The 20,489-nt window shown below is 37.7% G+C and overlaps 1 protein-coding gene across 13 annotated transcripts in view; it reads left to right on the forward strand.

The window, feature by feature from the left end:
- The window catches only part of STS (steroid sulfatase), a 117,440-nt gene that overhangs the window by 74,154 nt on the left and 22,797 nt on the right, over positions 1 to 20,489 (forward strand). For all 13 annotated transcript variants that reach the window (XM_029998861.1, XM_029998867.1, XM_029998865.1 and 10 more), the window contains 2 exons: positions 9,572 to 9,731; positions 12,322 to 12,443. In XM_029998861.1, the coding sequence (XP_029854721.1) occupies positions 9,572 to 9,731; positions 12,322 to 12,443 (282 nt within the window). The remainder of the gene's footprint in view (positions 1 to 9,571; positions 9,732 to 12,321; positions 12,444 to 20,489) is intronic.

Genomic DNA, 20,489 nt, shown 5'->3' on the forward strand with positions numbered 1-20,489 from the left:
CCAGCCTTTGCTGGTGCTAGAGGTTATTCCTCTGCAGATGCAGGACTTGGTATTGCCCTTTGCTGAACCTCATCAGGTTCCTTTTGGCCCATTTCTCCAGCCTGTCGAGGTCCTTCTGGATGGTACCACAACCATCAGTGGATCAGCTACTTCTCCCAGTTTTGTATCATCTGCAAAACTGCAAAAAGGAAGAAAGATAGACATACACAGTAAGCAATAACAATAACAGGGAGGTTTTCAAGCGAGAAGACTCCACAGTTTTTAGTCAGTAGGTACCTGTCTGAGAAATTACCCTTATATTTTAAGAGAGCTGCAAAGGCAATGCTACGCAAGCAAAACAAGCAATGCCGAAGTCATGAGGTTAGAAACTATCTGATGGGTCCCCTTGGGCTAACACCAGAGTGAAATGTATCTTGAACGTTAGCACATAGGCCTTGCATAGTGATTTAAGTAATTAAGGAACCATATGGTTACATATCTGTAGCTGTAGGCACAGCCTGAGGTGTTTTAGAAGGTCTAAAAAATACTTGCCTTCTAGAATGCCAGACATAAGATACAGGATAAATGACAAGGAGGAACAGAAAGACAAATACGCTAGGGAAAATGCCTTCCTGAGGAACTTTGATTGAATGGAGTCTTTTCTAAAAAATTTTGTATTCATACTTAAAGAATGGAGAACGATTTGAAAGAGATCTTACCTGAATTAATAAAAAATCTGACTGATAGGGTTACTTGGGGAGTGATGGGTCTTCTTATTTTTAAAATTAATCGTGTGGTTTACAGTTACCACCTATGCTATGCTGGCAAATGTTGTAATATACTATGGGATAGAAAATAATCACTATATAAGAAACACAATAATTATGGTATGAGAGACATTCTTAATAAAATAAAAAGAAATGAAAAGACCCATGCAATCAGTTGAATATACTTTTACCATTTTAAAATACAATGAATTCTGCTTTATCTTCCACCCTCTCCATCTCCATATCAGTCCTTAATTTAACAGGTATATTATGCATAATTTTCAAAAGGGCTGAAGTGGAAGTGATCAATTAATTGCATAATTAGCAATTTTCATACATAATAATTTATTCATATTAACAGTCATGTACAATGAAAAGTGTTAGCGGTCTGTACATCTCTGGCGGATTTAATGAAAACGAGACCTGTGAACCCCTAAGTCTCAGGCACTGACATAACAATGTGCCTAAAAAAGCAAAAGGACAATCTTGTGCTCATGTGTGCACGCATTAGGAATTTGCTTCATCTGATGAGTAGTTTACAAAACTGGGAGACTTGCACGTCCTTTCTCCCTGTCTCTGCTAGACAATCTCCACTACTTATCTTTTTGTATATCAGCACTGCATGAATGTGAATATGAATCAAGCCACTTCACCCTCTTGTCAGAGCTGGAGCAGTATGCTCAGCAATAATTGGTTCTGCCCTAAAATCAAAAGCTCTCAACAGATCTCCACAATTTGAACTCACTAATTTGTCTTGATATCCCGCCAAATGAGCCCCAATAATAAAATTTAAGAGGAGTTTGGAGAGTTAGGCTAGCACTGCAAGACTGAAGGCAAAGAGGGGAAATTTCTATTTGAAAGTTTTATTACTCTGGATTCTGACTGTGGAACAGTCACTGTAAATTTGGATAGCCCTTGAAATTAGAAACCAGAGCTAACACAATGTTTAACTAGTTGCTGTCAAACACAGTCTGGTTCGTCTCTTCAGTAGCCTTTTTTAGAAGACATTATATAGTAATATTGAAGTGATGAATCAAAATCACAGCCTCTCTTTCTAGTGGCCTTTTTCTGACAGTTATCAGGAGCAGAATCCTTGGAGGAAGATGCAGGAGCTGTGTAGTAAATGAAGATCCCTAAGATCTCCTCCTAATCCTAGATATTATGACCTTGGTGTGAGATGTGAATCCTGACAATTTAGATTCTACAAAGAGTTTTAGCATGAGTTGTATAAATTTTCATCATATGAAGATGGAATTCCACTTTGAGTCTTTGTTTTGGGTTTCTGTGGCGGGGTTTCGGTATGGGATGAGGGTCCGCAGGGCCGGCTCCTGTGAGAAGCTGCTGGAAGCTTCCCCGGCTCCGAGCCGGACCCGCCGCTGGCCCAGGCCGAGCCCGTCAGGGACAGTGGAAACACCTGTGGGAGAGCAGATTTAAGAGGGGAAACCTGCAGGGAGTGGGGGATTGGGATGGGAGAGGAACCCCTGTGCCGTCCCCTGTCCCCCCCAGCCATGGAGGGGAGCGGGGAGCGGAGGCCCCCCAAGATGGCCGGGGCTCTGTGGGGAAGCCCGCGCTGGAGCAGGCTGGGACTGAAGGACTGCAGCCCGGGGAAAGGACCCACGCCAGGGGAGTTGGTGAGGAACTGCAGCCCGTGGGAAGGACCCACATTGGAGAAGTTGGTGGAGGACTGTCTCCTGCAGGAGACACCCCACGGTGGAGCAGGGCCTGAGTGCGGAGTCCTCCTCCCCTGAGGAGGAAGGAGCGGCAGAGACCAGGTGTGAGGAACCGACCCCAGCCCCCATTCCCCGAAGGCATTCTCAGGTTTGGTTTTACTTCTCAGTATCCTTGTTTTGATCTGATTGGCAGTAAATTAAATGGATTTTGTTCCTTCCCCAAGCTGAGCCTGTCTTTTGCCCGTGCCCATAAGTGGGGAGCGATCCCTCCCCGTCCTTGTCTCGGCCCACGGGTGTTTCTTTATATTTTCTCCTCCTCATCCCGCTGGGGCGGGGAGGAGTGAGCGAGTGGCTTCGTGGTGCTTTGTTGCTGGCTGGGCTTAAACCACAACAGTCTTTCTGAATTCTTAGCACAGCCTAAATCATTTGGCAGTGAGAACACGGTGCTTTCATTTAATATTTTGAAATGGGGCAGTTGCAAATTTCGTGGAACATCTTCAAGTTTAATACTGTTTTCTCATTGAATAGGATAAAGGGGGGAAAACTTATTATGCTTCATCTAGGTGACCTTTGTTTTGTATACTTTTATTATGCCTCTTTCCCTTTAATACCTCATTCAGAAGAGAATTGTCTTGTTAGTCTCTCATCATTCTTAACTGATTAGTTTTTTCTTGTCCCTAATTTCTTGTTATTTTCTTCTGTGAACTATTTTTAACTGTGCAATGTATTCTTCTAAAATGACTTCACAAATATTGCCTTTTGGGTTTTGCCATGAAGTATCACTACCTGTTTATATACTTACTTTTTAATATTATCCATTTCATCCTATAGACTGCCTGTTGTCTTTTCATCTTACTGATTACAGATGTGCATTAAGCATTAGTCTTTGCGTAGGCCCTTCTTCTTAAGTATTCAGTGAAGGTTATGGTACGAGTAACTAAGACCATAGACCCTAGTTCAGTTATTTTTTCTTTAATGTTCATTGTACTGCAAATATTTTTACAGAATTTGAACTTGCGTCTTGTTTCCTGTTCATCCAACTTGGTGTGAAGTCCATTATCTTTTCTTCTGAATTTGATCAACCTGTGATACTTTGTGTCATATGTGGATTGTTCAGTTCCACAGCTCACTTCCTTTCCAAAATTGAAGTAAATATGTTAAAATAGCAAGGGACTTAAGACAGAGTAGCATCAAGGTACTTTACTACTGACTTTTTTTGCAAAGTGTCACAGGCTGTTTGTTTTATCTCTTTGTTTCCTGCCTGTTAGTCAGATTTTGATTCATGACAACCTTTTGTCTCCAAACCCATGATTAATGTTCCAGAAACTTTTCCTGAAGGTCCTTGTAAAAGATCTTTCAAAGGTTTAAATCTAGATACAGCCTCTAAAACAAACAAACAAAAAAAAAAAAACCAAAACCAAAATAGTAGCTGTTTTAGTAAGAATTTCTTTCCAACAACTCAAGACCTTTGTACTCCTAGATGCATACATGATAATGCATTTTTCCTGGCTACTTAATGTTTTGATCAGAAACAGTTTCTCTCAGAAACCTAATACTTCCTGTGGACCTGTTGGGCCCACAGGTCCTTTGAGTCATTTGGGCCTGTTAGTTCCTTTGGAAACTTCCAGTTCGTGATATATTTTTTTTGAAAAATCTTTGTTTCTATGTATTTTCCTATTTAGCTCTTTATCATTCATACCAGATCTCTAAATGATTTTTCCTATATTAGCATATAAGTTGTATCTGATGTATAATTTATAACCTATATGTTATTATTACTTATAACATATAAATTATGGTCCTTCTTATCCTGTTAACATTTTCAGATTGAAATATGGAAGCCATTGTGTTTAACTGAAATATCTTCTTAAAACTTTCTATGTAATTTTTCCAGCAATTTTTTTTTAGTTCTGTGACATTTCTCTGTTGAAAAGTGTGGAACTTTGAGATTAGTTTTTTGAAATACTTGAGATCTCTACTTTAGAATAAGTAAATGAATAGAATAAGTAAATGAATAGAATAAGTAAATGAATAGAATAAGTAAATGAATAGAATAAGTAAATGAATAGAATAAGTAAATGAATAGAATAAGTAAATGAATAGAATATTCTCTCCATTGAATAAACAAGCAGCTTAAGATGACTGGTCTAAAGGATTTGCCATTATATTCTTTGGTACCATGAGATATTGAATCTAATTATTTTTTGGTAATTTTTATTTAGTTGTTTAGTGACTCATTTCTTGAATTAGCTTCAGTATGTTATAAAATATGTCTTCTCTGTTACATACTTTATAGCAGTAAACAGCAAAGGCATTAAAAAGTTTTCTCCACACTTTTTCTCAATATACTATTTCACTGGTACACACGCAGACAGTAGAAGTCCTCACGCGTTACCACTCATTGGCATCTATCCCACTGTTACATAGGGGATTTTCTATGGAGTCACCTTGCATCTCTTAATACTCTTACTGTCAGCTTCTTTTGGATACGTCGATAAATATGTTTTGCCTGTACCTTGGACCTGCACATTAGAAACATTGTCTTTCTTTGTATTTATGAAGCATTTAGCACAGTGCATACAGGCACTTGGCTACTGTCATGCTGCTGGAATGGGTCATCAGTTCTGCTGCTAACGGAAATGCAGTCAAACACTGATAATGGCAAGCCTTTTGAACAACATTAATTTTAAGTGCTTTGTGTCTTAGAAATACGTATATTGATAGTTACCTTGTTAATATCCATGAAAAATAATGTTTCTTAAGGGCTTACACCCTGATTTTTTAAATCTACTACTGGTCTGTGAGAGCTAAACAAGGACTGGAGGAATCAATTATCCAATATTTTATTTAAATTTATTATTTTTGTACGGTTTCATCTATTGCAGTGATAAGTTCATTCAGCAGTGTTTCTTGAAGCTATTAGTAAACTGTTTCCTATCTGTAAGTCCCAGAGAAATCAAGTTGACAGGAATTATGCTGTTGCATATTTAGTGATACTAGTTGGAATTTCACTTTTGACTTTGATGAGAGCAGGAATTGACCTTTTTTCAAATGTACTGTATTTTTATATTCTCTCTCAAGTGATCCAGATTTTTAAATAATCAACCTATCTTTTAATTTGACTGAAACAGAAAATATCCCGAGAGACAATTTCATTTGATTGGAAGAAAGGTCAGATGAGAAGATGTCCAAATGAGCTATGTCTGTTACGTTCACCTGTACAAGAACAGCTCAGGTTGAAAACTAACAAAAGCAGTACATGAAACAGATTAAAAATCAGTAAAATAAAGAGTGAGCTTGCCATTGAAAATAAATTGTTGTTTGATCATAAATCAGTAAAATAAAGAGTGAGCTTGCCATTGAAAATAAATTGTTGTTTGATCATTTTATAAGGTAAGCAATAGTAACCAGTTTTGATCATCGATATTTGTAGCATAAAGTCCATTACAGATGGGTAGAATAATTAATTTCCTTGTATTTTTCTATCATGCAAGAGAATAAATTGGGTTTGGAAGCTTTGTTTGTAGGAGAATGTAAGAAGGAAGGAAAGGGTAGTATGGTTATGATCCAAGTGATCCAAGAAAGTTATTTTAAATAGTTTTCATCATTCATCATTCAAAATTTTAATAGTGATACACCACAGAGTTCCCGTGTATATATCATCCTTTGTAAAAGCTCTATTCCCAGAGTTAGGTAATAGTCAGTTTAAACCAGAGGGAGAAGAAAAAGAGATATTCTTTTAGCTAAGATTTGAAATGAGGTTAAAATGGAAATTTGACATCATGTTGTGGATGACTGCAGAGAGTTATGTCTGTACTTCGCCTGCTCCTGCAGATTTTTCAGGAAAGGTGAATGCAGGCTATTGTTCAGTATAACACTGAAGGGTGCAACTACTCAGAAAGCATAGATAGCTAAGCATGAAAATACAGCCCGGGGTGTTTTATGCTGTTTTAAAAACATTTTTAGAAGACTTTAAAAATAATATATAGCTAGGCGGCCTAGATTTTGCCAGGCATACAGACTACTAGGTTGCTGCCTTTTCTCTCTTTTGTGTTAAGTCCAAGCAAAATACAAAACTAATGAGTCAGATCCTGAAATATCAAGACATTTCATTTTAAATTAATGACCTTCTGTGGATTTTTTATTTTCCTTCTAATATTTTAGCTGTTTGGATGTTTGGTTCCTGTTTCAAGCATTAGTAGTGAAACCTTGTTTTATTTTTTAAGGAAAAAAGAATGCAGATAATTTGAACAATGTTTAACAGCTAGAGTTTTAAAGAAAATGTATATCAAGGGATTTGTAATCATAGAATGGCATTAAGCAACTCTAGTGATGTCAGTAAACACAGTTCTAATAAAGATGAACACCACATAAGCATAGATAATAGAAGACAGTCTTCCGCAATGACCTGTAATTCCTACCCTGGTTCCCTGCTATTCCTAACCTCCAGAGATATCAAAAAATTATGCTCCAATTAGTCTTTTGAAAGGAAAACAGCAGTCACTTCTTCCTAGACATGAGCGAGGAGATAGCCCTGCTGTGGAGTCCATTTTGCTTTTTGTACCTCACAGCAGGGAGGCAGAGTTTGCTGAGTGCTCCCTTTGTGCTTGGGTAATGTGCAAGTTTTCTGTCCTGTTCTGTAGTGATTCAGGAAAATTGTACTGTGAACCTAGGAGCTGTGAAAGTGATCCAATATCGAGGTTTTAAGAATTGCAACATGTGTGGGAATGGGATTCACCACTTAGCTTGAAATTGCTCTGTGTTCAGATTACACAGGAGGCAACAGTAAAATGAGAATTTATTTAAACAATCCAATCTAGCTAGTGCTGTTCCTAGGTTCAGACAGAAATAAAAGGAACCTCACACTTAAAGCTACCTGTGTTATAGTTCAGCTCAGTTTTCTGTCTGTCTGCACTGTCCAGCCAACAAGCTGCTGTGATGTGTACACAGAACTAGGATCTGGCTCATGAACTGAATCATTCTCCCTAGCATAACTGTTCACTGAAAATATCTTAATTTGAGGATAGCTGTAATTTTATGTCTGTATACTTTTCTTGTGTTTTTATTCAGATTTAACTACTCCCCCTCAACAAGATTTTCTGTGAACCATAGTTCAGTCAGGATATTAATCTTGACACTTTCCTGCTAGGTAACACATAATCCCCACCAAAATTTAAAATCTTAATGACTGTTATACATGGGTAGAGTAATCTTTTCTACAGAAGATGCACACAGTCTATTGACATCTAACCTGGTCTTGACCCAAGTGTATTAACAACGGATCAGCATACTGTGGGGTGAACGCTTCCTTCTGCTAGGTGACAAGTGTTTTAAACCTCACCAAATAACACCTTTTTAAATTAAATCTACATTTTCTTTAGATTTTTGTGTTGAAAATCATCTTTTTTACAAGAATGTAAACAAAAATAATCCATGCATCTCATTCCTCAGTTTTAGAATAGGTGGCCATGTGCTTTATCGTGAGAATGGAATTGCATTTGACGCAGTGGCAAGAGTAAATTTTTAAGACTGCTCTAAAAGACAGTCTTGTTGAGTTCTGAACTTGGCACTGCTTTCCAAAAACAACTTAAGCAAAGATTGTTGCTTGACGTAATGTTGGATATTAGAAAGTCTGAGTTTTCTGACGTCAGACTAGATAATTATGTGTCCCTGACTATTCAATATTATGAATTCTGATAAAGCCCATGAAAAAAATAAGCAAAAATCTGATATAACAAAGAATCATGAGTTAAAGTTTTTTCAGCCACAAAACTGTGTGTGTGTATATATATATATATATATAATGGGTAAAGATCTATGCAAAGGAGTTTTCTCTCTTGAAGTTGCCACTTACCTGTATAAGCAGTGAAAAACCTGTAGAAAAACAGGTGGGTTCTGAACCCCCCAATACTGAAATAGAAAAAATCATTGAGGAGTCAGTAAGATAGACAGCCTGTATGGTAAGGCCTGGGCTCGACACCAAAGATATTAGCATCTAGGTGGTGTTTTGAAGGTCTAAGAGGCTGAGGAGACAAAACTATTGAAGTACTTTGTTGTAATGCTTTGTTCTTTTGTGGGTTTTTTTACTTGAAAAAGGGAGATACAGGAAAAATAGGCTCATAGTAGTTTAGTTTGAACCATGAATTGCTGTTTGATTCAGTTGATGTTTAACTGCTGTTTAATTCAGTTAATTCCTCTTCTTTCAGACATTTCTATTATGTAAAACAATATCAATGTAGTTGTAAATGCCTGGCCCAGACCATGCTTAACTACATCCAAACCCCATCTGTTTACCAGAAATATTTTTTTCTAAGTGATATATGAATTTCAAAGATCAACCTGAAGTGCTGTACATAGTCACATGACTGTGGAAGATATTAATAATGGTACTTGTGATAGCTCTTCATACAGAGTTGTGTCAATCATATATTAAGTAATGGTAGAAATATTGTCATAGAATAAACACATTGCCCTTCTGCAAAGATGTCAGGAGGACTGGGCAGTGATGGGTATTGTAAAAACAAAGGAAATGGCTGCAATATTGTGTTGAACACAGTCAGCTGATTGATAGTGCGTTTGATGCAACTGTGTTGTTTTAGAAGTCAAAAAGGTCTTCACGGCATCCTGAGATCTACCATCACTGTAGCGAATTTCTTCCTGATGCATTGAATTGGAGAATTCAGTAACATACTTAAGTTAGTACTTTCTTCCATCTAAAGTCATTAAGCACCATTTTTAATAAAATGCCCTATATCCTCTCTGGGTTCATACCTCAGACATCTAGGTATACCTTAATTTATTTTTGATTGCTGTTTTTTGATTATATCTTCACATAGCTGTGTGGCACACTATCTAGACCAAATTCTATATGAAGATTCCTGCAAGGTGCCTTTTTATCTCCTACAGATGTTATTTAATTTTGTTTGTAAACTAAATACATTTTATAAGCTCTAATATATTTTAGTAGATTTACTGTGAGAAAGATGCTGATTGTAGGTGGAAATTCTAAACCTAGCAAATTAAAAATAAGAGAAATACATTTAATGAAAAGATTCTAGCTAGACAGAATGTTTAATATTTGGAAATTGAATCTTGGGGGGGGGGTGTATTTTTCTAAGAAAGTGATTTCTTGGCAAACAAAACTTTCATTTTCAGGTGGAAAATCAATGAACTGGGAAGGAGGTATTCGTGTGCCAGGGCTTCTCCGTTGGCCTGGAGTGATACAAGCTGGTGCCTATATTGATGAGCCAACAAGTAACATGGATATATTTCCTACCATAGTCAAACTTGCAGAGGCACAGTTACCCTCTGACAGGTATGGTCTGTAGTTATCTCTGTTTTAGAGAAAGTCTTATGAGTGTTTTATACATTCTGGTGATGTCTATTAAGATAGAGGTGAGAATGAAAAGAAGAAGCTAGATTTTAAAAGCACTTTTTTGTCATTACTTACAGTAGTATGTTGTCTCTTTTCATATTGACATACTGATATATTTTACAGAAATGTTGTCTGTAAATACAGCTTAACTTGCAGAACAAGCACCAAGCAACAAGAAGATAAGAGAATACCACCAAGGGCAACATACTGTCAAATCAGGCCTAGAATTATTTACTAAAACCAAAAATGAATGTCTCAAGGCTCTGTTCTGCATGAGTGAACGTGGTAGAAAAAGGAACTGCAAGTGTAAATTATTTTAAACTTTATGAGCTCAACCTTGCCTGCTTAGTATAACAAAACACATCAATCGCCAGCTAAACTTTTCTCAGGTTTTTTTGTTCTTTACCAAGTTAGTGAAAATAATCCCTTACAGAGTTTGCAGCCTGATAAGAAAACCCACTGGACTTCTAAAATTCATAAGATGCTTTATTGACACTCCTACATCCCTGTGCTTTGTCTTGTTCAGGAGATAGCCAGGCTCAGCGGCAAGGTGCCTCCACCTAAACTCTGTTGCCATCCAAATCCAGTAACTGGAGGAACCTGCTGATACACTTATGCGTTGAACACATCTACCACACACAAACAGCTTTTGAGCGCAAAAGCATCCAGCATCCATGTGGGGAAAACCAGCGGTGAGCAGAGACACTCTGCTAATGATGGTTCATTGAGTGCTTGAAGGAAATGGCAGGGCAGGACGTGTGTAAGATGTGAGAAATTAGTCAGGCTGGTCCTGTGAGATCCCCTACAAGCAGTAACTGTCAAACCAAAGCAGTTCAGATTATTCTTAATGTGGGCAGGTCTTACACACTTTGTTTTCATATTGCTTGAGCGAAGACTAAGCATCGATGGTTTATTTTGATCTCTTTGATAGAAATCCCAATATACTTGTGTAACTTCTGCTTGCAAGTTACTCCACTCTAGTTCTTCTGTGTAGACTAGGTGCCATAATTACTGCTGCGTGGTAGGTCATGGACTAGCGTGAAGCATTTTTGATCCAGCAGCTGGATTCCTATCACTCCACTGAACTCTTCTTGAGAAATAAGGGAAATGACTATGATTAGGATTCAGTCACTGGGAGGGAGCAGGTTAAAAAGGAAAGGGGGAGGTGCTCCTAGTTAAAGAAGAAAAACAAGTCATCAGGAAGAAAAGTCTCATATATCCCCCTGAAACCAGCAGTTGTGGGAATGCACTGGAGACACCCTTCTCCTCAGCAACGGGCTGTAGAACAGAACGTCTCCAATAGACGTGCATCTATCCTGCTCTCAGCTTTATAGCGAGCAAGCCTGCAGGGGTGAGACAAGAGTGCATTACTCAGGCAAGAAAACAGGACAAATTGGAAGTTGGAAAGGCTATTTCAACAAACCCCCACAGACAGGGATGCACCCAGAAAGCAGAGGTTTTGGACAACATAGCTTTAGGAATTCCAGGATGTTTTCCTGTCCATCCTTTGAGAAGAGTCCCACTCAGAATGGTGCTGTTGCATACAATTGCTGCCAAGAATTTCATAGTCATATGTAGCTCATGGCTTAAAAAAGTGAAGTTAGTACCTCTCTTGTAGTAGTTACACTAATGAGAAAGGGTTTTACGTGGTAATGAAAATTAACATACACATTTTTAAACTTTTAAAAAGCTTCAAAAAAGTTTTTATGAGATGTTGCTCAAAATGCTTTAAAAAGAATTGCCTGCTGATCTGTATATCAGCAAAATGTAATTTCCTATAAAACTTCTTGTAAATTTGTAATTCACACCAGGTCAAAAATGCAGATTGTGATTTCTCCCCTGCCAGCTGATTCCAGCAATTCAAAGGCTTAATTTATGGAAACATTTAAATGCCTTGCTTATTGTATAACTCCATTTCGATGTAAATTGACTGACTCAAAAGCACAATCAAAATTGTCCAGCAGCATTTAGAGAATTTATATATATATATTTCTGTGTGTGTATGTAGTTGATAGACACATATTTAAACATAGTTCATTTTCAACTTTGAAATTACTTCTTCTGTCTTAAATTCTGGCATACATAATTTGCTGGACAGAGTTCTTACCGTTACTTCTGGGGATGCTAACAGCACAACATACATTTCTCTTGTCTTAGGGTTATTTTGGCCAGACTACTCCCAAACAGCTTGAGCATGTATGCCTGGAGGACTGTGTTGTACCAATTTATTCACGACTGGTCACTTTCTCAGGGAAAAAAAAAAAAAATATATATATATATATATATGTATATATATAAAAATGGGTTGAGAAAACAACCATTCCTAATGTCAAAATGTAAAATTAATGTTTCCTTAAATAATGTAAAAATCAAAGGGGAAGAGCACCTGAGGGTTTTTCTCCAAACTGACCAACTGGGGGTGGCCATTCAGATTTATTTTTTTAAGTATTGGAAATGCAGAGTTATAATATCTTCTCAGTAAAATGAGTTTTGGGTTATTCTTCTGATTTTGAAATGCTTTCTTACTCAGAATTATTGATGGACATGATCTGATGCCCTTACTTCAAGGAAAAGTAACCAGATCCAAGCATGAATTTCTCTTCCATTACTGTAATGCATATTTAAATGCAGTGCGCTGGCATCCAGGAAACAGTAAGTAAACTTGCCTGTTCACATTTTAAATATTTCATATAATTTTTATTGCAGCTTGAAAAGAATCAAGAAAAAGCCCTGGGCTATAGTAACAAATAAATTGTTTAAAATATCTAGCCTTTATCCTTCTTTTTCACTTTTCTTTTTGCCAGAATGTGCCTATTCACCATTTTACTGTTCGACATTAGGTTTTTTGCTATGCATTAATGCTACATATCAATACAATACTGAGATTTCTGGTATCTGAAACTATTTTTTTTTTTTAAACTTGCTGTCCTGGTTTTGGCTGGGATAGAGTTAATTGTCTTCCTAGTAGCTGGTATAGTGCTATGTTTTGGTTCAGTATGAGAAGAATGTTGATAACACACTGATGTTTTCAGGTGTTGCTAAGCAGTGTTTAGACCAAGTCAGGGATTTTTCAGCTTCTCCTGCCCAGCCAGCAAGAAGGCTGGAGGGGCACAAGGAGTTGGGAGGGGACACAGCCAGGACAGCTGACCCAAACTGGCCAACGGGGTATTCCATACCATGTGACGTCATGTCCAGTATAGAAACTGGGGGGAGTTGGCCTGGGGGGGGGCAGATCGCTGCTCGGGAACTGACTGGGCATCAGTCAGCGAGTGGTGAGCAATTGCATTATGCATCACTTGTTTTGTACATTCCAATTCTATTATTATTATTATTGTTATTTTATTATTATTATTATTATCATTATTATTATTTTATTCCTTTCTGTCCTATTAAACTGTCTTTATCTCAGCTCATGAGTTTTACTTTTTTCTGATTCTCTCCCCCATCCCACTGGGTGGGGAGGAGTGAGTGAGCGGCTGCGTGGTGCTTAGTTGCTGGCTGGGGTTAAACCATGACACTTGCCCAAGAGAGAGTCTGTGTTACAGAATGAAGTAGTCAAGGTTAGCTGTTACATCTTCCTGAAAAAGTACAGGTAATAGGATGTCTTGCTGAATAACAGCACAAGTGTGATGTCAGCCTGGCCAATTTTTATTATTGGGATAGCAAAGTATAGGAGAATCACTGAGTCAGTCATAATTATCCAGTAAATGAATACAGTATTGCAGGGTCCCTTTTCATGCTTTTTATGAATGATATAATTCCACTTTGTAGGCCAAGGAAAAAAGCATTTCCCACTGATTTGTTCCTTTTTACCTAACAGCTCACTGTTTCTGGTAGCAACTTCTACATTAACCAAAGCATATTTCCCTTTCTATAAAAATCGCTGTGCTGAATGAAGTCAAACACACATTTGTCTCATCTCAGCTGACACTCAAAGTGACGACTTGTGCTACAGCTTCAAGATGATGAACCAAGACAAGCTTTGGCGTAGCATTTTTTGGTTTAAATACCTTGGGAAAGGACTTGCTTAGTAGTTAATGTGCAAACTTAAAATGAGTTGGAAACTTTATCTTGGTCATTTGTAGGCTGACTCTTTACCTGTCTTGGACTTTAAATTAGGAAAAGGGAAAATGTTACATACAACATTTATTTACCACTACTTTGCCTATATATCTTGCATTTGATAGTCATAAGGAAGAGCCAAGCAATTGGAAGACGTGGTTATCTAGTACCATTTTGTATCTGAGGTTGGATGAAATTACTCTGCGTCATGATGAGGAGCAGACAGAGCTCCAGGCAGGCAGAGAAGCTGTTTTTCTCAAACGTACACCTTTACAAGATGACGTACCCCTTGTCTGAGGAAAGGGTCAGCTTTGTTGTTCACTGAAGAGTAGTTTAGTGGGAAATGAAGGGCAGCAACGAGGGATTAGTCAATTGTATCTATTTGAGGGGCAACAATGTACACTGTGATTCTCACTTTATCCTTTCTCCAAGGCAATCAAAAGAGAAAGCCCACTCAGAACTTGCAATAACATTTTCATAACACTGGCCTGTTTTTGTATGGAAGGTTGTCGTCGTTTAACACGAGCCGGCAACTAAGCCCCACACAGCTGCTCCCTCCCTCCCTCCCGGTGGGATGGGGGAGAGAATTGGAGGAGTAAAAGTGAGAAAACTCAGGGGTTGAGATGAAGACAGTTTCACAGGGAAAGCAAAAGCCACTCACGCAAGCAAAGCAAACCAAGGAATTCATTCCCCACTTCCCATGGGCAGGCAGGTGTTCAGCCATCTCCAGGACAGCAGGGCTCCAGCATGCCTAGCGCTTACTTGGGAAGACAAACACCATAACTGCGAATGTTCCCCCCTTCCTTCTTCTTCCCCCAGCTTTATATGCTGAGCATGACGTCATATGGTCTGGAATATTCCTTTGGTCAGTTGGGGTTAGCTGAAGCAGAAAAGGCCTTGACTGTGTAAACACTGCTCAGCAGTAATGAAAACATCTCTATTATCAACACTGTTTTCAGCACAATTCCAAAACATAGCCCCATACTAGCTACTATGAAAAAAAAATAACTCTGTCCCCGCCAAAACCAGCACAAAGGGGTTTTGATATACTACCTTGTCAGCCTACATTGTAGTGTCAGAGTAGGCAATAGCCAGATATTCCTCTCTACTCTCTTTTGTACCAGTCCCCTGGGAGTGCTCAACACTTTCTTCTTTCTTCCTTGTCCAGTCTCAGATCTTCAGAAGTGCCTTTTCCATGTAGACAATGCAATCATATTTATAAAGTTATTTGTTGCAGTCAGCTGAAGGTTTGCCCCTGTTTATCTCTCTCCCATGTGTTGTTATTGTATAAATATACCTGCATTACAGATGTACACACCTGATGCTATCTGCGTTGCTGTGGGTATTCATGTGGAAAAACAAGTATGGTTGGTTTTTCTTCTGGTATCTCAGCAGCTCTATATAAAGCAACCAATTAAGTTTAAAGTGCATTATATTACTAGTTAGAGTATTGTCTTCTAGCCTCCCACCACAGTTCACTCTTCACAGCTAATCTCAGGGTCCATCCGTAGTCACTATATCTGCTATCATTAAGTGATATTTTAGTGTGGGAAAATGAACACAAGTAAAGCAGAAATATAATGCAATGTGCTTTTTTTTTTTCCTGGAGAAGCAATTATTTCAAACATTTAATTCAAAATGTTGCTGAGCTTTTGCCTAGCAGCAAAGAACTAAATTAGAAGTATCCTATAGCAACAGTTCATTCCCTATACTTAGGAATAGATCCAGGAAAGTGAATGAGGCCATGTTCATTAAAGACAGACTAGAAAGCTGGAAAATTGTGCAACTTTCATGTCACCTCAGCATGCTACTATTATCAGTACAAGGCTGTAAGTCCTCAGGGTATGGGTACAGACTGATCACCATTCCTAACTCTACATGTATTCCATGTCAAATATGCTTTATGGCCTAAATAAGTACCACATTCCTCCATGAGCATACACATTTTCCAGTATCCAGAACTGACTGTAGGATCTCTCATCTTTTAGTTTCACATTGGCAATGACTGTAGTCAGGTGAATAGCACTTAATTCACAGAGGACTGCCAGAAGCAGATACTTAATATTCTTAAGGATAGTCCTGAAGAGGTGATATTCCTTATCTAAGAAGAATCAGGAAATTCTTGAAAAAAATGTCGTCAAGGAACAGTTGTCTCTTTCTGTGTACTGTAAATGATCTTTTAGACCAGGAAAGACCTGTGTTGCTCTTGGTCTGTGTTCCCCAGATAGTTAACAAGGTTGACTAACAGCTACTTCGGAACTGTGTAATAACATATTACCTGCAGATTATGCCTGTACGTATGGGCCAAATGCTGACCAGCGCTGCCTCCCACTAGACCTGAGGGTTAGTGGAAGAAACCGTGATAGTATGAAATGAATAACCCCAGCCATGTTCAGCGTCTTCTGCACTGCTCTGGTGATGGGCCCTTATTAGAAGGACCCAATTGTCCAACTAGTCTGAGACTACATTATAGGCTGCTGGTCCCTTCATTAAACATGTAATTTCTATGAATTTTAAACATGCACTTTTTGAAGAACAAAGCAGCAACAGCCAGAAATTCACAGAAGAGGAAAGCTTACAACTGTTAAGGAAAATGTTATTTATTTATTAACTAAAGTACAATCCATTCTAAATAAAGGGTAAAGGTCCATATATTGCATATATGCACTTAATAATGCATATATTCTCATATTTCTTACTCTATTTGTTTTGTGGGAAATCTTAGTTTGTCTGTCAGCTTCAGCTTACATATTCACTTTTTTACCTAGACACTCAAAGTGTAGGATTAGCTTTGATCCTAAGGAAAAATGCATATACCAGGAAGTGAGAGGGAATCAAAAGTTCTGCTTAGCCATTTGGTCCCTTGTTGCCTCCGTCACTCCACAGTTCCCTTAGTAACTTTATCTTTGCCATTGTTAGATTTCCACTGTGCTTCAGTCCGAAAACCCTTTTTCTGACTCTTAGGCTATATATATGAAACAGGTAAATTTAGTGTCTGTCAGATTCATAGTACATGCACACCTTTCCCTTGCTTGCAAGCTTCTAGAGTCTGACTTAAGCAGGTGTGTTTCTTGCATCATTCACAGAAGGTCAGAAACTTCAGCATGAACAATTACCATTTTACATTTATATATTTAGAGGCTAAGCATTCCTCATAACCAAATCAATACACATCTTCATTAAGATGTATTACTTAGGTCAGTTATTGCATACACAATATACTTTCCCTTTCATCAGCCCTTTGAAGGAGCATTTAGAGGACGTGCTACGCAATGCTCTTCTCAACCAACACTTCAAAATTTGAGCCCTATCCTTTCTAGAGAGACATGAGGAAAAGAGTCTCTTTTCTACTTCCCTTCTCTTTCTCAGCCACAGTAAGCTAACACCATTTTTTTCTTCATCTCTCTTTGATTCACATACATTTTGCCTGATGCTAAAAAATAATGCACGTTATTCTTCACATTCTGAATTAAAAAAGGAATGAAATATCAGGCAATTTTCTTTGCTTATGATTCATGTCTTGCTCTCACAGACTTGTGCATGCTGACACTTGCTATCAGTGCCTTGGAAACAGCCAAGACATACAGTCCTGGTCCTTGGAGTATGATTTCCTGTTGTTTTGAAACCTCATAAATACATGTAATTTAATTGATCTGTTAAAAATAGAGAGGAAGACATGCTAAAACAGTGTCAGCAAAGTACTGTGATTTCCCATTATTAATGCTTATTCTCCAGGGCTGCCTGGTGTACCGTATAAGTACCAATATATGAAAGCAACACATTTGGAAGAAAAACCAAAACTTTTCTTTCTGCCTAGTAAGGTGTAATAATTTAGGGTTTTTCAATCATTAAACATTTACATTTAAAACAAAGGAGGTGTAGAATCTGCCTTTACTTTCTTGAGCTGATCCACCCAAAGTTTTATGTAGCTTTCTGTTAGTTGTGTGTGTCACATTATGCTTTAGCCTATTTTAAGTCTGATCACGTGTTCTGCTAGTGCAAGTAGACCAGTACTTGTGTATTTGCTATAGTTACAATTCAGCATAACTGAGTACTGAAAAACTATCAAGAGCTCTGTTTCCAGAACATTACTGGCATATGAATCAGTACTATTAAAAATGCATTGCTATGACAACTTAATTATGAGGAGAGAATTCATCAAATACAGAGCAAATCTACAGTTGAATGGAACTACTGCATCTTTCAGACTCCTCTGATTGTGTGCAAAATTTTCATTTGATGAGGAAACGTCTTGTAATCCTGTGTAATAAACATTGAGAAATGTAATGCAATGCAGTCTGTACTACAAAGAAATAATAATCTTCCCAGTATTTTGGTACTTCTAATAAAAATATACTAATGTTTCTGATAAATGCTAGAATGACTTTACTAGCAGCACTTCACCTTTTCTATTTCAAGATGGATTTCATTATTCAGTGGTGAGTGTCATTCAGTAAACAAAAGAAAAAGAGACTTGCAATGGCAAGTTAAATTGAAGCACACCAGACAATAGAACCAAACTAGCTTATCATGCAAATGTAATGACTTTTAAGGACAGTAGAAGTTCACTGAAAAACTCTAAAAGAGAAATTTTGCACTTTCCCTGACTTAACAGATAGGATACATTTCAATTAGTGCTTATTCTGAGTTTGCTGTATGTTGTGATCTACTGCAATTACTGAAAGTAGTTCAAACTCACCAACCAGGGCTTCTTTCTGTATTCTCACAGAGTTCATAGCTATTCTGACTCCTGGCTGTTGCAATGTCCTCCAGCATCCCACTGTCTGCAGTATTTCATGAGACATATTTTGTTCTTTGGCTAGTGTTGATGGGATCTTCCCAGTCATGCATTTAGCCTTTTCTGCAGTTTCAGCTGTTACAGGTTAAAAACAAACAAAAAGAGAAGGAGAGAGGAATATTTTCTGTTTTGCAGGTTTTAGGCTGGATATGTAGGATAAATTTACAGAATAGTGAGGTTTTTTAAAAGGTTCCTCCAGGTGTAGTTTGACTAAAGACATTGGAGTCATAATAAAGAGAGGACAAAGCAGGAAAAATCTGCTCAGAAGGGCCATTTTGTAACAACTTCTGGTTTGGACAGCTACAGCCTTTCTTGTGAAATGGAATTGTAATGAGATCTGTTTCTGAAGAAATGAAAGTAAGAAGAGGAATACCTTGCACTTTTCCTTACCTCTCGAAAGGATTATGAAATGCACTCTGTAAAAGGTAATAAGTGTTACCTTATTAATTAAGATGGCTTGCATTATTTACAATGCTATTCTTAGCTTCATTTTTGGTAATATCACATTGAGTCTCAATAGTTAAAAACTGTAAACCGAATTCATATGCTTAAAGAATGCTAACTTGTGAACACAATATTGTCCTGAGAGAGAAAGTGCAGGAGACAGAGTCTAGGCAGGTAGCAAAAACTGGGAAACCTCTATGAAGCTCTGCAGAACCAGCTTAATTTTTCTATGGTCAAGTTCTCAGTGTGAGAGTAGGTGAGGCTAGCAGTTGTCAGTAGCAAATGGACATGCATTAATTTGTACATGAGAGATATTTTGGATTGTTAGTGGTGACAATACACCTTTATTTGAAAATGCCAGCCCTTTATTGTTCAGTCCTCTTCAAGCATTTAAGAAACATAATCATTCAAACATCCACAAAGTAAATCAGCAGTTCTGTTTTCTGTGAAGTAGAAAATATTAGAGATATCTCTAAATATTTGGTATTTTAAAGACATCTCTTAGTACTGCTTCTACTTTCTTAATATAAACAAGAAATTTCACTTCATACATTCTCTGAAGCCTCATAAGTAGGTTTCCACCCTCTTTCTCATGACTTTCTTAGTAAAAAGAGAACAATTTTTTTCCTTGTGTTCTTTGCCATACGGTGAATGAATGCTATGGTAGCTTCATACGTAAACTGTGGGATGTGCTTGTCATACCCAGTAGACTCATTGGCAGAACCCATACCCTTGCCTAGGTTTTTTCTATTCTTTTCCTTGCTTCCCTGAGGAGCTCTTTCCATTCATGGTTTACTTGCCTTCTCTGTGGTGAACAAAGGACTTAGGATGCTGTTACAGATTAGTAAGGATTCACATCGACTCTGAGAATGCCAGCAGTTAGTTACTTGCTTTCATTGTTTAACAATACAAAGGAAGGTAAATTTAATAGAAGTTTGATCCAGGACTTTCTTCTTTTGCACAGCATCTTCAAAGGGAGACATAATACTACCATGTGACTATAACTGCTGTCAAGGAAACATTTTGTTTTCTTACAAAGAAATATCTTTTTTTAATCAAATCTTATCGTACCAACCTCATATCTTTTCTCAGAAGAGAACAGATGGGAAAGGATAAGAAAGAAAGGATAAACATTTGAAGGAGTAAGATTTGCCTATTGTCACAAAAATTTTTGCTTTATAGCTAGACAGAATAGACTTCTTTAGTCATAGTAAAATTGAGGTAGGAACACTTTTGTCTCAGAGAGCCATTCCCCCAGTGAAAGACCATGGTAAATGTCCTTTGACATTGTCATTATACACACAGACTTTCAGTGATCATATCATAGTGCTTTTTCTTCATATAAAAATAGCAACCATAACATACTGGTCTATTGAATCCAAGATATCCTGACC

This window comes from Aquila chrysaetos, chromosome 23, assembly GCF_900496995.4.
Source record: "Aquila chrysaetos chrysaetos chromosome 23, bAquChr1.4, whole genome shotgun sequence".
NCBI lineage: Eukaryota > Metazoa > Chordata > Aves > Accipitriformes > Accipitridae > Aquila > Aquila chrysaetos.